Raw genomic sequence first — 16,814 nt, 5'->3', positions numbered from 1 at the left:
AGAGGGGTTTCATTGTTTTATTTCCAGAAATCCATGGAATGTACTTTGATCTAATTCACTCTATACTCTTTCTTTTTTATTGTGAAAATACCTACAGAGGGGTTACAATTACAAGGGCAAAGTAATGAGTACATTTCTTATCAAGCATTGTTGCCTCCTCCTTTCTTTCCCCTTCCCATCTCCCCCTCCCCCCCATGTTTTTTCTTTCTTGTGATTGTTTCTATTACTCTTTCTTTTACACCCCCATTTAAACCAATATAGTGGATTTTATTATTCTATTTTCATATATGTGATCAGAATCAATCTGTATTACTATTTTAACTCATCTCTGGACAATTTTAGCACCTCATATTAAAACCTGCTGTATTAAAATATGTTTTATTATTTTTATTGTCAAGGTGATGTACAGAGGGGTTACAGTTACATAAGTAAGGTAATAAATACATTTCTTGTTATCCCTTCCCTCATTTTCTCCTACTTTCCCTCCCCTCAACCCCCACCAAAGTTGTACAGATAATTTCCAACATATTGTCTTGTGTATACCACTGTTGGATTATCCCCCACCCCGCCTTGTCCTTTGTCTCACCATTCTGTTGTTCCCCTCCCCTCCCCTAATTCAAATAATTGTATATATAATAACAGGGAACCAAGAACAAATACAGTGAAAATTTTTATTTTGAAAGCATACATTAAACTTCACTTCTAGTATTTTTATTTGATATGATTTAGAGTAAAATGTTATTCGACTATGAACATAAAATCGACAAACAAAAAGCAAGACAAGGCCCTGTTTCCTGAAAGACTCACATGCTCTCCCAACTATTCCAGAGGGGTGAAAAAAATTGTGCCTAGTTATTACCAAATCTGTATAGAGAAACTATTACTAATGTATTAATGATCGAGTGAAAAAGAAAAGCACTGACATGTGAGGTAAAGGAAAAAATACATTTTGGGGGTGGAGGAGTCATAAATTAATTACATTCAGCAACTAAGGTTCTTAGGTCAATGAGTCAGTTTCTAATGTAGTCAAACAGCAGCAGAACAGGTGAAAGCAATGCATATCCCACAGTGATTGGGATACCTGATCTCAATACTAGCAATAGATTTGTAGTTTTAACCATTGAGCACTTTATTTTTTAATGTGTATGGTAGATGTATCAGCAGTCTCTTCCTCCTGGAAGCTCAGGAAATGATCTATTCTCTTGCTTTTTTTCCTTCCTCTAGAGATTGCCCACAGCCACTCTCCTAGCTCTATTTCCAGCAAATCTATTACTAATACCTTGCTGTTGAAATACTTTTCTCTGACTTTAATCCTCTTTCCTACTTCTTCCTTCATGATGATGAGCTGACAGACACCAGCAATTCATGAAAGCTTCCTAATGACAATACTTTTTGTAAAATCACACATGTCAATCTCTTTTTCCACTTGGAGTAACATTGTGATGGTGAATCTTGATTGTCCTTCATGGTATTGGAGCATGTCTAGGAGATTAGTAAAACATGGGTGTACTGGGCAGATGTGGGCAGCTGCTTTCAGAAAGGAATTCCATACAGAATAACCATCATAGGGGAAAGCCACTCCCTGCATATGGGAGTCAACAAGTAATAGGTGAGAAGACCGGATGGAATGAAAGTGACAACACTGGGAGACCTTCATTGTTCCAGAGGGAGAGCATCGCATGCTGCTGTGGATATCTGTGGACATCAGGTTCCAGCTTCTTTTTTTTGGGGGGGGGGTCCTGTCCTGGAGCCTGAACTCTGGGCCTGGGCACTGTCCCTCAAGGCTAGTGCTCTACCACTTGAGCCACAGCACCACTTCTGGCTTTTTCCTTTTTGCTTATGTGGTGCTGAGGAATCGAACCCAGGGCCTCATGCATGCAAGGCAAGCGCTCTACCACTGAGCCACCTTCCCAGCCCAGGTTCCAGCTTCTTATGCTTTTAATGCTTACAACACATTCAGCGCTTTCCAGGGAGTCTCAAAGTCCTTCAGCCTGTGCATGACACCAAATCATTGGTACTACTTGTTCTGAAGCAACTTGTTTCTTAACCTGAGCATTGTCTGGTCCTCTGACTTTCCAGCGTACAAATGGACTTACGCCATCACAATGCACACAGACACACACACACACACACACACACACACACACACACACAATCTTTACAATGCATTCACTAAATAAAATAATCTGTTCCAAGCATTCCACAATGAGACATGTTCACATACACACACTCACCTAACTCTTACCATACTTGTATCAGATGTGATAAATTCCAACAACCAAGCAGGACCCACTACCAAGCTCTTAGGAAGATAGGACCAATGATTTATAGCTCTGATCATATTATCCATGCTAGGCAAGTTTTGTTTATGCATTTGCTATTTTTGAAAGAGAATTATTTATCTCTATATATGGATTTGGGTTAACTGAAATGCAGATGTTTAAACATCTACTTCTTTCAAACTATCCTAACAGCAATTTGAGCTACAGTAGTCAATTTACATTTCTAATCATTAAAAATAATTTGGGCTTGGGGGAGTGGGAGGTCTGAGGCTTCCATTCTGTACCTGGGATCTGTTGCTGAGTTCTATTACTCAAGTGCATCACTCTAGTATTTATGCGACAGTTTACTTCTAGATTTAGGGTGATTAGTTGGCAATAATAACTTCAGGGGCTTTCCTGCTTGGCTGGCATTAAATATGACCCTCAGATTTCAGCCTCCTGAATGGCTAGGATTATAGACCAGAGCCACCAGCACCCAGCTGATTAAAAATAATAAATATTATACATTTCAAAAGTAAACAATTTTATAAATGCCTTACACAATCACAAATTAAGTGTACGGATTCATTGATTTATATTCATTGAAATGATTTATTAATCATGGGAGTATTTTTGTATTGAGAAAATTATACAGTTTTGCTTCTTGTAATTTTTGCTTTGGGGCAGTATTAGGGCTTGTAGTCATACTAGGAACACATTCGAATTATTTCTTTTTCCTTGTTGCTTTAGTTATCTTTTGAAAAGGGCTTTGAGACTCTGCCCAAGTCATCCAGGGATATCTTGTGTAGCAATGACTACAGTGTATGTTACCACACTGCACTTTTTTTGTTTGAAATGGAATCTCACTCAGTTTTTTTTTTTGCAAACAACAATCATCCACATTTTTGCTTGCTTAGTAACTGAGGAATACAGTTACGAGTCACAGCACCAGGACAAAATATGTTTCTTGATCACCATGTCATCAAATATGGCAATAAACATTTCTTTATATACTTCTGTTGCAATAACATTTTGGTGGTTAACTTCCTGTCTCATCTGTCTCATGACTTTTCAACCTAACATCATCAATATTTGCTCAACAACTCTAAAATACAAGGTCTAGCATAGAGGGCATCAACATGGTACAAGACACTAGAGGGAAAATGGCTTATTGTGAATCTGATTCTGTGAAGCCATGCCACTTAAGATTCAAAAAATCATAAACAGGAAACAGGCATAGATTTATAACTTTTACACATTCTACATATTTAAAATTAACTGAAGGACAAGTTTAAATGCTAAATTGTCCACTGCCATAAAACTTGGTGTAAACTGGGTTCTGGTGGCTCAAACCTGAAATGCTAACTACTCAAGAGGCTGACATCTGAGGATCACAGTTTGAAGCTAGTCTAGGCAGGAAAGCCTCTAATCACCAATTAAGCACCAAATACACTGGAAGTGGAACTGTGGCTCAAGTGGTAGAGCACTAGCCTTGAAAACAGAGAAGCTCAGGGACAGCATCCAGGCCCTGAGTGCAAGCCCCAGAATCAACATACATACACAAAAACTTGATTCAAGTACTATTGCGAGAAATGATGACTGTTGAGGTAACTACATTTGTAGGTGGATAAAGTATGTACCCAACTCTTATTATAATTAAATCTAGATATTTGATTTAGAGTAATGAAAATCAACAATCCTATAAAAGAATTCCTCCACCGGGAAATTAAAGATTCCCCTAATAGTAAACAAATACCCAGGGACCTCACTGATTTTTCTCAGCTGCTTTGGGAATAACCAAAAAAATTGCATTCATATTCCCAAAAGCAGGCTTCAGAAAGAAGAGAGATTCATAAAGTCTCCTGATAGCCGTCAGGTTAGTAGCCCTACAGGAAAACAAGGACTTATTTCTCATGTTAGGTGAGTGGTTAGAACTGGAAATTATATCTACTTAGTTATTTCCAGAAACTGAACTTCAGTATGTAATACATAATTTATATTTTATATAGTATATGATTTTTCTTGCTCATTGATATTGTATGCATAATTGTAGTCACTCACCCATGATAGACTTAATATCCTATACCATACTTTAGAGCATTTCCAAGACTTTATTTTCTAGAATAACAGTACTTTAACACTGTTATTCTATTCCTTTGTGGTTGCAAGGGACTATATTTCCATTTGCTATTATTTCTGTACTCTCCTGGGATTCTAAAGAATGAACTTTGAGACAGCTGAACCTGTTTTGGAATTCTCCACCAGGGATGCAGTCTAAAGATTTTGTTGTTCTGGTGTGCAGTATGGATACTATGTGAGCATAAATGATTCTACAGGGCTTCTGTAACGGCATGTAATTTCCAGTCAAGTGATAAAATTTCTCTTATCTTCACACATTCTTAAATCGTTTTATTTTTTATCTTGTATTTTTAAATAAGTACTTTTTATTGTGAAAATACCGTACAGAGGGGTTACAATTACATGAGCAAGGTAATGAGTACATTTCTTATCAAGCAGTGCTGCCTCTTCCTTTGTATTTCCCCTACCATCACTGCCCTCCCATCTCCAGGACTACAATATCCCTTTACACCCCGGCAAATGTTGTAAAGTTTGTTTTTCGACATAGCGTCTTGTACATCTCATTGTTTTAGTTTCACTTGTAGGTGCTTGTGGTCTCCTAGGATGGCACAAGGCAGGATTTGGCATGCAGAATGTGAAGGAGAGCGAATGTGGTCAAATGTGTGAAAATAGAGTTGAGTTTGTTTGGAGGAGGGGAGAGGGTGATGAGGAAGGGTGATGCAGGGGTGAGTCCAATCAAGATGCGCAGAATACGTACATGAACATGCCAGAATGACCCAGGCTTATACCAACAATGAGATGCTAACAATGAGATATACAAGACACTATGCTGAAAATGGACTCTACAACTTGGAGGGAGGGAGGAGTCAGGGAGGTGGGGAGGTGGGGAAGGAAGGGATGGTAGAGGAAAAACAAAAGGAGGTAACAATGCTCCATAGGAAATGTACTCATTACTTTACTCAAGTAACTGTAACCTCTATGTGCAGTATTTTTAAAATAAAAAACACATACAAAAAAAATGAGGTTGCCAGGTGCTGGTGGCTCACACCTGTAATCGTAGCTCTTCAGGAGGCTGAGATCATAGGATCGTAGTTCAAATCCAGCCCAGGAAGGAAAGTCCATGAGACTCTTATCTCCAATAAACCACTCCGGATAAACAGAAGTGGTACTGTGGCTCAAGTGGTAAAATGCTTGCCTTGAGCTGAAGAGCTCAAAGACAGGGCCCAGTCCTAGAGTTCAAGTCCCACAACTGACCAAAAAAAAAGAAAAAAAAACCGTGGGATAAAAGGGGAGACACTGACAAGATACATTTTCTTTATCAACGGACATGTTGAATTGTAACCTCTTTGTAACACTGATTTAAAGGCAATAAAATAGATTTTTTAATATATAAACGAAAATGTCAAAGAGAAAAATGGTGGCATGTTTTTTGTGTTGTTTGTTTTTTGTGTTGTTTGTTTTTGGTTTTGTTTGTTTTGGGATTGAACTCTGGGGCTGGGTGCTCTACCACTCATTCATTGCATGTACACATGATTCTCAGATGTTAACATTGTCATGGGAGTTACCTCCTGAAATCCAGTGGCTGTGGATGACTGTCTCACAGAGCATTTCCTTCCAGGTCAGGATGGAGAAAGGGAATGTCACAGTGCTCAAGGATTTCATCCTCCTGGGAGTCACAGACCGCCCTGACCTGCAGGCTCCTTTCTTTGTGCTGTTCCTCATCATCTATGCGATGTCAGTGCTGGGCAACGTGGGCCTGGTCATCCTCACCAAGGTGGACTCCAGGCTACAAACACCCATGTACTTCTTTCTCAGACACCTGGCTCTCATTGATTTTGGTTACTCAACAGCTGTGGGACCTCAAATGTTGGTAAATTTTGTCACCAAGCAGAACACAATCCCCTATAACTTGTGTGCCACGCAGCTAGCCTTCTTCATCTTTTTCATCATCAGTGAGCTTTTTGTTCTATCCGCCATGGCCTATGATCGCTACGTGGCCATCTGCAACCCTCTACTCTACATGGTCATCATGTCTCAAAAGGTGTGCTGGACACTAGTGGCCATCCCTTACCTCTACAGTGCTTTTCTCTCTCTGATCACCACCATCAAAATTTTCATTTCCTCCTTCTGTGGCTCTACTGTCATTAGTCATTTCTACTGTGACAGTCTTCCCCTGCTGACTTTGCTTTGCTCAAGCACCTGGGATGTGGAATTGATAATATTGATATTTTCAGCATTTAATTTGGTGTCATCCCTGTCGATAGTCCTCGTGTCTTATGTGCTCATCCTTCTAGCTATTCTTAGGATGAATTCTGCAGAAGGCAGGAATAAGGCTTTCTCTACCTGTGGGTCTCACTTGACAGTGGTAGTGGTATTATATGGGACTCTATTCTTTATGTACGTGCAGCCAAAATCCAGTCACTCTTTTGAGACTGATAAAATGGCCTCTGTATTTTACACCCTGGTAATCCCCATGCTGAATCCCATTATCTACAGCTTGAGGAACCAAGAGGTCAAAGGTGCCTTGCACAGAGTGTGGAGAAACCTTTGCAAACTTTCGATTTGAAGTGTAATACACAATGGTTATGCAATAAATGACACAAAGGTAATGGTTTATTATATGTATTAAGCCTTACAAAGTCCTGTGCTAAAAGACGCATCAGAAAGTAGAAGTATTTTCTTGGTTCTCCAACTATAGATATAAAAGTACTGATTGTCCTTTAGGAACTCATTTTTGCTTGTCTTCAAGTTCAGTGTAAATGTGTGAAGTTTGTGTCATTCTTACATTGCCAAATGTCTATGTGACAATTGAAGGGGTACCTTCAAGTGTGTGGGGCCCATTAGACCTTTTGTTGTTGTTTTTGTTGTTACATGCATCCATAGGGTAAAGAATAATTTTGATGTCTCACACATCATTTCAATTTCCATGTGCATCCCATTACATGATGATACATGATGATACTAAGTTATTTGCTTAGTGCATTATGTACTGCATTAATACTAAGCAAAGAATAATTCATTGTAGAGGTTTTTCATGAGCAAAAAAAACAAATGAATCTAAAAGTATGGAAATGCCATATGATCCTGCTACATCACCACCCCTGTATATACCTGAAGGAATCAAAGACAGCATACAATAGTGCGACCTGCATGTCCATGTTGACTGGCAATATTCACAACAGCCACTAGTCATCTAGCTAGTCTAAATACCCATGGATGTTGAATAGATAAAGAAAACATGGTACATGTAATGAAAGAAATCATACTGTATGCAGAAAAGATGGAAGGAGTGGGAAGACCACCATATAAAAGCAAAATTGTTGGAAGTGGCGCTGTGGCTCAAGCAGTAGAGTGCTCACTTGAGCTGAAGAGCACAGGGACAGCGCCCAAGCCCAGAGTTCAAGTCCCACAACCAACCAAAAACTAAAAAAATTAAAAAAGCAAAATTATATTTGATTCCTGTGTCCTGCATCTTGTATATACAGTTTTCTAATGTGGGGAGGGGAAAAGAAATAACAAAATGATGAAATAAGGATACCGGATGACCTAGTGTAACAATGAGATGTACAAGACACTGTGTTGAAAATGAACTTTATACCTTTGTGCGGTGCGGGGAGTTGGGGGAAGTAGGGAGGTAAGGGATGGTAGGGGAAAAACAGAGGAGAGGTTAACAATGCTTAAAAGGAAATGACTTATTACCTTGCTTATGTAACTGTAACCCCTCTGTACAGTATCTTTACAATAAAAAAAATTTTTAAAAAAGCACTGGGCACCATTGGCTCATGCCTATAATCCTAGCTATTCAGGAGGCTGAGATCTGAGGATTGCAGTTCAAGGCCAGCCAAGGCAAGAAAGACTATGAGACTCTTATCTCCAATAAACCACTCAGAAAACTGGAAGTGGTGCTGTGGCTCAAGTGGTAGAGCACTCACCTTGAGCTGAAGAGTGCAGGGACAGCGCAGCGCCTAAGCCCAGAGTTCAAGCCCCACAACCAACCAAATTAATAAAAAAAAATTAAAAAATAAAAAAGCAAAATAAGCCAGACTCAGAAAGATATGTACAGCATGCTTTCTCTCCTATGTAGCATTGTGAAAATGCGATTGGGATGGTGATGGAGATGACTCTGATCTGCAACTAATTATAAATAATAAAATATGAAAAATAACTTGTATGTGTAATAATAATCATGTTAAATGAACAATTAAAACTAATGTCATTTATAATGGTGCCCACAAAAATGAAATATTTTCAGTACATTTCAGATTTCATGTAGAAATATGCAACAACTTTGGTGAGGGGTGGGGGGAGGACTGAGTGGGGGGAGGAGGAGTATGGAGAGGGATGGGAAGAGGAAACAAAGAGGAGGCAACAATGCTTGATAAGAAATGTAGTCGTTATCTTGCCCATGTAACTGTAACCTCTCTGTACGGTATTCTCACAATAAAAAAAAATCTTATTGAAAGGAAAACCTAAATAGATATTCCAAACCTAGGCAAAGTAAAACTACTTAATATTATTGTGTAGATGTCACTTCTTCCAAAATTATTTATAGGTGATACCAGTTATACATGTAGTAATTTGTTTTGTAAATATCAGTAAAATAATGTTACCCAGTTTTACTGAGAAGTAAAAGAGCCAAAATAACCAGCTCAATATTGAGAAACCAAATTTGAAAACTGACAAATTCAGTTTCAAAAATTAGCACTGATATCTAGTAATCAGCAAAGCTTGTGAAATAATAGATAAAATAGATTTACAAAATAGAAGAGAGTGGAACAGAATAGTATAGCCTAAAAATAGACACACACACAAATAAATTCGACTGTATAATGACAAAGGAGTAAAGTAAATGCAATGCAGAAAAGATTTTCTTTTACAACAAATGGTTATAGAAAAAGTTGGCTTCGACATATATGTGATATACAGGAAAATGTTCTAAAATTTTAAATATGGTACATATAGGTAATTGTTCTAAAACTTGAATTATGTTTAATGTCTGTTTTGACCAATAATTAAATATGTTGATGTACAGACTTACTTTACCTTACTTGAGTATGTAAACTAGAAGGGAAACTGAAATTGTAAAATACGAAATATTAACATTTACCATGTACATGCTCCATAAAAGCTGTAATATGGAACCTAAATGGGTAAAAGCATCTCATATACAAGGTAAACAGTTGTTCAGCCATACAGAGAATGGTGACATGTCATATGTTTTAGAATACATGAAACTGGAATTTACTACTAAGTAAAATAAACCAGTCAGTGAAAAAAATGTATCACATATTCATTTCAATGTGGAAGGTTAAACATGCCAGTCTGAATAGAGAATTGTGCTTGTTAGGGAGTATGAAATCGGGGTGATGAGAGAATGAAGGAGAGTTGATCATGGGTAATAAAACTCTTAGATGGAAAGAATAAGTTCTAATATTCTATACTACAGTTAGCATGGCTATAATTCACAAATACCTATGAAATATTTAATGAATAATTACGAGCTTGAGAGCTCTAAAAATAAAACAATGAAGTTAAGTAACTTGATTTCATTGGTACATATGGATACTTATATTGAAACATCACAGTATACCCGATAAACCTCTGCAAGTTTCATGTGAATAAAGATTTTTAAATTATTTTAAAATGCAAATTATCTTGATTTGGTCATTATACATTGCATATGTTTCAATTTCTCATTCTGTAAAATAAAACAATTTATGTTTTTGATTAGCTGAACACAAAGCTGTTGAAAATCCAAACAGCAGTTGTCCATTTTGTGTGTATAGGACAAATTTATGGAGCAGAAAATGGTAAACTTTTTTGGAATGCTCTCTTTTGTAGATACTGTTACAACATCTGTATTCTTGTTAAATAGATGTGTTGTTTGTTTAAAAGTGCCATATCTTGTTTGAATTTTCAATGTGTATTCTGCTTCCATAGTGAATTTAAATATCCATAAAGATAAGAATAAAAGAGCTACACGTGTACATCATCTTGTGAATGTTTCAAAGATTTAACAACCAATATTAATCATTTAACCATTATTTCCACTGCCTTGAGATAATAAGATATGTTCTGTATAATAATAAAAGACCATTAACATATCCCACAGGTATAATATTTTGTTATCAGTTGTAGAAACTTATCGCACAGAACTTTCCTTATACAAGAACATAAATTGCACTTTGCAATTAGCAGATTTGAGCTTTACAATGCTCAGGAACGATTAGCAAATTATGCTCCCCTTTCAGGAATAAGTCTCAAAGGGGTTAGTGATCTCATAAATTGCTTTTATGGAGTTAAGAAGCATGGAGAACATAGGAAGACTCTTTAGCAAAGGTGAGTGGCTTGACTGTAGCTGTTTCTTTGACCTTTCATAGAGTCCCAGCGACTACAAACTATATTACATTCTATTGAACGGAAGCCTTCTTTTTTGTCAATTCATACTTCTTTAATTACCATGTTTGGCATCAAATTTTGAAATCAGAAAGTGTGAGTTTCCAACTTTTTCCCTTTTTTACAATATAGTTTTGTTATCTTTTAGCATTTATACAAGGTTGTGTCCAATGAAACATGATGAATTTAATGAATCTTTCACTATTCTCAACCTACTTCTTCCCTCAAATTTCTTCATGGGAGAATATGCATTAAACTTTATTCATCTGCTGCCCTCTCCTTGATCTCCTCTTCCTTTGAGTACCCATTTCCTGGTATTTATTTTGTTGCTCTGTGAGTTAGCCTTTTGAAGGAATTACACTGCTTGAATTCTTCCATGAATCTGCCACACTTGAGTTAACACTTCAGTGAAAGGTTTTACACAGGGCCCTGAAATGTTTGCTTATCTATAAATAAATTCTAAGTTCCACATATGCATCCTTTGTTTTTTTTCCAGGCCCTTTCATTTCTTTGCAAATGATATTTATTGTTTATAACAGATAACTAAAATTTGTGTGTGTGTGTGTGTGTATATATACACATCACATTTTCTTGATCTATTACTCCACAAGGGTTATTTGGGCTGACGTAATATCTTGGCTATGGCGAATAGTGCTGCAACATCATAGAAGTAATCTTGGCTTTATTATTATTCTCAAGAGGAGAATTTCTGGATCATTCAAAACAATAAGAAATCTGGTAAGTATTTTGGATACTTAGATTAATCTAAATGGATTTTTTTGTGGTAGTGGTGGTGATGTGTGTGTGTGTATGTGTGTGTGTGTGTGTGTGTGTGTGTGTGTGTGCCATAGGGCTTGAATTCAAGGCCTGAGCACTGGTGCTCCACCACTTGAATCACATCTCTGCTTCTGAATTTCTGGTAATTAATGGGAGATAAGATTCTTACAGGCTTTTGGGTTCAGACTGACTTTGAACAATGACCCTTAGACCTCAGCCTCCTGAGTAGCTAGGATTAGTAGGATCTGATGACCTGAATTTTTTGACAACTGCCTAAGAATAAGATTTTCCGTGAATGAACCCGAGCTGCCTTTCTAATTCATTAAAAATCACTCTTCCAGGGCTGGGAAGGTGGCTCAGTGGTAGAGCGCTTGCCTTGCATGCATGAAGCCCTGGGTTCGATTCCTCAGCACCACATAAGCAAAAAGAAAAAAGCCGGAAGTGGTGCTGTGGCTCAAGTGGTAGAGCGCTAGCCTTGAGCTGAAGAGCTGAGGGATAGCACCCAGGCCCAGAGTTCAGGCCCCGTGACCGGACCCAAAAAATAAAAAAATAAAAAAAAATCACTCTTCCATTAATTTCATTAATGTATCAGAGTTTTAGAATGAATGGTCTCATTTTTACATGCTTGGTAAATTTATTTCAAAGACCTTTTCATGACTTTTTTCTGTCACTTATGCTGAATACAAATGAAATATTATCTAAAGCATTTGTTATATTCCAGATAAAATATCTTTCTTTTTAAATAATATTTAATGTAATTATGTACAACTGATATTTTTGTCAGTGTACACTATTATTCAGGAAGCCTGTGTTTCTTTGGCTTTGGCTTACTTCATTTATAATTTCTTTCCATGTCTTTCTGTTTCCTAACTAATGGTAAAATATCTTCTCTTGTTTTCTTTTCATTTTGTCTTGTTTGCATGCATTTGGAAGGGTAAGGGAAGGCACATTAAAGGTGAAGCAAGGATGAAGAAAAATAATGATACTCACTGGACAGTATGTGAAAAATGGAGCAGATATCTTGAACCAGTGAGATCAGAAGAGAAAAAGTGGGAGAGAGCAACAGCAGGGGAAACTCATTTCTCATTACCTGATTCATGTAACAGTAAACCCTCTGTATATCAAAACTACAATAACAATAAAAAATTTTAAGTATACTATAAGAACAGATGACGTATTACCGAATAATGACTATGGAAATAATAAAATTAGGTCCAATGTGGCACATTTGTGGCAGCAGGAAAAAGGATGGTTACAATGCCTATCAATCTAATAAAATATTTAAATTTGACATTTTAATGTAGTAGAATAAATAAATTACATCATTAAATTATGTTGGGTAGAATCATGATCTTAGCATGGTCCTAATTTTGGAGATTAAGAGTCATGTAAGGAGCTGTGAATGGTTGATATGAAATGGACTCAAGGAAATTAATTTTATTTAAGTGAGCTAAGTCATTCACAGATAGTGAATAAGCATGATTTCTCCAAATGACTATGACCAGTGTTTCTAGAAGTTATCAACTCAATCCGTAGACTGAAAAAGAAATTAGACTTTCTTTTTTAAAAAATAGTGTAATTCTTTTTTATATATATTTTCTATTGTAAAAATACTGTACAGGGGGATTACAGTTACATGAACAAGGTAATGAGTACATTTCCAGTGGACTCTAATTAAAACCACTTGGGACCATATTAGAGTACAAAAGGCCAATAGAGGGGAAAATGTTCTCTCTGCTCAAACTTGGAAATCCATCTTTCTCCAGTTCCTAAGGCTTTTGCTGCCTTCTACGACTTAGATTGCCCTGGTCCTCAACACTTTAGACATGGTCTGGAATAGTTCGCAGGCTTTTCTGAGATTTCATTTTCTAGACAAATACGGGATTTGGTTTTTCACTTGTCACTATTTTTGATTTTGGTACACTGTTCTTGTATGTACATTAATTTGATTTGGGGAAGGGAAGGAGAATAATAAAAGAGTGAGATGAAGGACAAAGGGTGAACCAATGCAACAGCGATGCTCACAAGACACTGTTGGAAATGAACTTTATATCTTCCTAAGGAAGGGAGTAAGGGGGAAGTGGCAACAAACAAGGGAGAGGGTAAGAATGTTCGCCCAGATATGTACTCATTACTTTACTTATATAACTGTAATCCCTCTGACATCAGCCTTACAATAAAATTAAATAGAATTAAAAATCAGTGACTTTAAGATGAATAAACAGAGATAAATGGGGCAGTTTGGATATATTTCATTTATATTTGCTTTGCATGCTAAAGGAATCTCAGGGGACGAAAACATCAGAAAGCCATTGACTGTGGTGGTGTCTTCATTCATAATAGGTTTATCTAACAAGCCTGGATGGAGAAGCGCAACCTGACGGTGGTGACTGAATTCATCCTGATGGGCATCACGGATCGTCCTGAGCTGCAGGTGCCACTGTTTGTGCTGTTCCTACTCATCTACGTGGTCTCCGTAGTGGGCAACCTGGGCATGATTGTCCTCACCACGGTGGACTCCAGGCTGCAGACCCCGATGTACTTTTTTCTCAGACATCTGTCTCTCACTGACCTTGGTTATTCGACAGCAGTGGGACCCAAGATGTTGGTCAATTTTGTGGTGGATCAAAACACGATTCCGCGTAACCTCTGTGCTACACAGTTGGCTTTCTTTCTTGCTTTCATCATTTGTGAGCTTTTTATCCTGTCGGCCATGTCCTATGACCGCTATGTGGCCATCTGCAAACCCCTGCTCTACACCGTGGTCATGTCACAGAGGGTGTGCCGACTGTTGGTGGCCATCCCTTACCTCTACAGTACATTTCTGTCCCTTCTCATCACCGTCAAAATTTTTAATTTAAACTTCTGTGGCTACAAGGTCATCAGTCATTTCTGTGACAGTCTTCCCTTGATAGCTTTGCTCTGCTCCAACACTCATGAAATTGAGATCATAATTTTGATCTCAGCAGGGTTTAATTTGGTTTCATCTCTTGTGGTGGTTCTTTTCTCTTACCTGCTCATCCTGCTAGCCATTTTCAAGATGAACTCTGTGGAAGGCAGGCACAAAGCTCTGTCCACCTGTGGGTCCCACCTGACCGTGGTCGTAGTCTTCTATGGGACGTTGATATTCATGTATGTGCAGCCCAAATCCAGTCACTCCTTTGACACTGATAAAGTGGCTTCCATCTTTTACACCCTGGTGATCCCCATGTTGAATCCCTTGATCTATAGCCTGAGGAACAAAGATGTCAAATCTGCTCTTGAAAGGCTATGGAAAATCCTGTGAGATATTTTACCTGCATTAATATTATTACAAATTACATTATGGACATCAGAAATCACTTTGTGTGAATCCCATGTAAATGAAAAATACATCCTCCTTCTCCTCCTCTTCCCCCTCCTCCTACTTCTCCTTTTCCTCCGCCTCTTCCTCTTCCTCCTCCTCCTCTTCCCCCTCCTCCGCTTCTTCCTCTTCTTCCTCCTTTTTTGTCTGTACTAGGGTTAGAACTCAGTCTCCCTCATTTGTATTAATAAAATGTCTATGATATTCTTACCAGGGGATCACTATTGTGATCCAATATATATAGTGACCCAATTACTAAGTGCATACCATATATAATGAAGCATAATCAAAATGCACTCCAAAAATTAGAAACAAGAGGTTCGTATTATGTCCTGCATGCAGGTTTTCCTATTTTTTCTTTCTGTTTTAGTTTTCTGTACCCTTTGTCTTGTATATAAGCTTATCTAACCCATGGAATGGATAAGGGAATCACAGAAGCAGCAGGACAAAGGATGAACAAATACAACAATAATACTTACTAGACTTACATTATAAATGAACTTCACAACTTTTGTTCATGACCTTTACAATAAATTAAAAAAATAAAAAAATGAAATTGCTGTATTCAGTGGACTATGTCTCCTCTCATAATCTTATTTCATTTAAAACTAATAATATATCTTCATCATGATGTGAGTATAAGAGATCTGATAAAGAATAGTGATCACTTAATTGAAAAAGAATAGAAGAGCTGTTTTCAGAGCTACCAATTTAAAGGAAGTGATGGAGGCTGGGATTTTCCTCCCAATAAAACAAGTACAATGGAATTAAAACAAAATGGAATAAAAACAAAATGATTTTTAAAAAAATTGACACCACATATCAAAGTACAGTTTCCCTGAGATATGCAAAGCACAAGAAATAGCTCCTGTGTTACTCACTTCTTCCTGTCTTAATAATATCCAGACAGAATCTCACAAAAAATACTACATGACATATAGTAACATCCTGGGTTGGAGACATAACGAGAGTCTTAGGAGAACAGATAGCTAGCATGATAAAAAAAATGTATCTCAAATCAATGAGATGTAAAGAGGTCTGCAGATACCTATTGAGCAGATACCTATTGAGAACTGTCCTCAATCATTCAATATATGGTTTATCCACACATCTAAAAAAAAGAATTTCAGATATGGTGGCACACCCAACTGTTCAAGAATTTAGATATAGAGATGGGAAGTTCATGGTGGACAACATTGGAAAAAGTTGATGAAATCCTGTCATTTACTGTGCTCTCAATATGTGTTCTCTTTCTCCAAGCTTGCCATAGCAACATATGTCTCAAAAACCAGTAAGTGAAAAGAGAAAGTATAAGGATCATGGTCTGAGGCTGACTGGGTATTAGTTTGAGACTTTATCTGAAAAATAATCTAAGAATATGGCCAGAGGAATCATGCAAATAAAACAACTGCTTAGCAAGCCTGAGATCCTGAGAGTAATCTCAGTAGTATTACGTACCTCCAAGGAGAAGGAGGAGGAAGAGGAGGAGGAGGAGGAGAAGGTAGAGGAGAAGGACAAGGAGGAGGAAGAGTTTTACTGTGTAAATCAGACTAGCTAGAATTTATTGCATAAACTGGGCTGTCTTCACATTTAAGATACTCTCTCCTGCCTGTCTCCACCTCCTAAATGCCAAAATTATTGGTCTATACCAATACATTCTGTGACAAATATTTTTAAATAAAGACAATTGATGATATGCTAATACTAGATGAAAAAGTAATATGTCTACTTTCATAGACACGTTTTCCTTAAGTACAAAATATTATAGGAGAAAAAATTCATTCAATAAGAATACAATAGTAAATCAATCAAGATTTAATAAGAAATGTCTACATACAGAATCATAATGCTTCAAATGATATGAAGCAGACACAGATACAAGTACAGAAGCAAATAAGCAAATTTCACTACTTCTGTCATTAATGGACAGAAGAAATTATGCTAGAATTTTTGAAAAA

At 37.2% G+C, this 16,814-nt stretch overlaps 2 protein-coding genes across 2 annotated transcripts; both read left to right on the top strand.

Annotated features, from left to right (window-relative positions):
- Positions 1-5,964: 5,964 nt before the first annotated feature.
- Positions 5,965-6,906, top strand: LOC105995344 (olfactory receptor 8K3-like). Its single transcript, XM_013029049.1, has one exon. It carries the CDS (start codon positions 5,965-5,967, stop codon positions 6,904-6,906), a length of 942 nt encoding a protein of 313 aa, XP_012884503.1.
- A 6,969-nt stretch (positions 6,907-13,875) lies between these two features.
- LOC105995395 (olfactory receptor 8K3-like) lies at positions 13,876-14,799 on the top strand. Its single transcript, XM_013029103.1, has one exon. It carries the CDS (start codon positions 13,876-13,878, stop codon positions 14,797-14,799), a length of 924 nt encoding a protein of 307 aa, XP_012884557.1.
- The last annotated feature ends 2,015 nt before the right edge of the window (positions 14,800-16,814 follow it).

The sequence above is a fragment of the Dipodomys ordii genome, unplaced genomic scaffold, assembly GCF_000151885.1.
Source record: "Dipodomys ordii isolate 6190 unplaced genomic scaffold, Dord_2.0 Scaffold117, whole genome shotgun sequence".
Classification (NCBI taxonomy): Eukaryota; Metazoa; Chordata; class Mammalia; order Rodentia; family Heteromyidae; genus Dipodomys; species Dipodomys ordii.
Note: the sequence above shows the minus strand (reverse complement) of the source record. Positions and strands in the feature narration are given on the sequence as shown.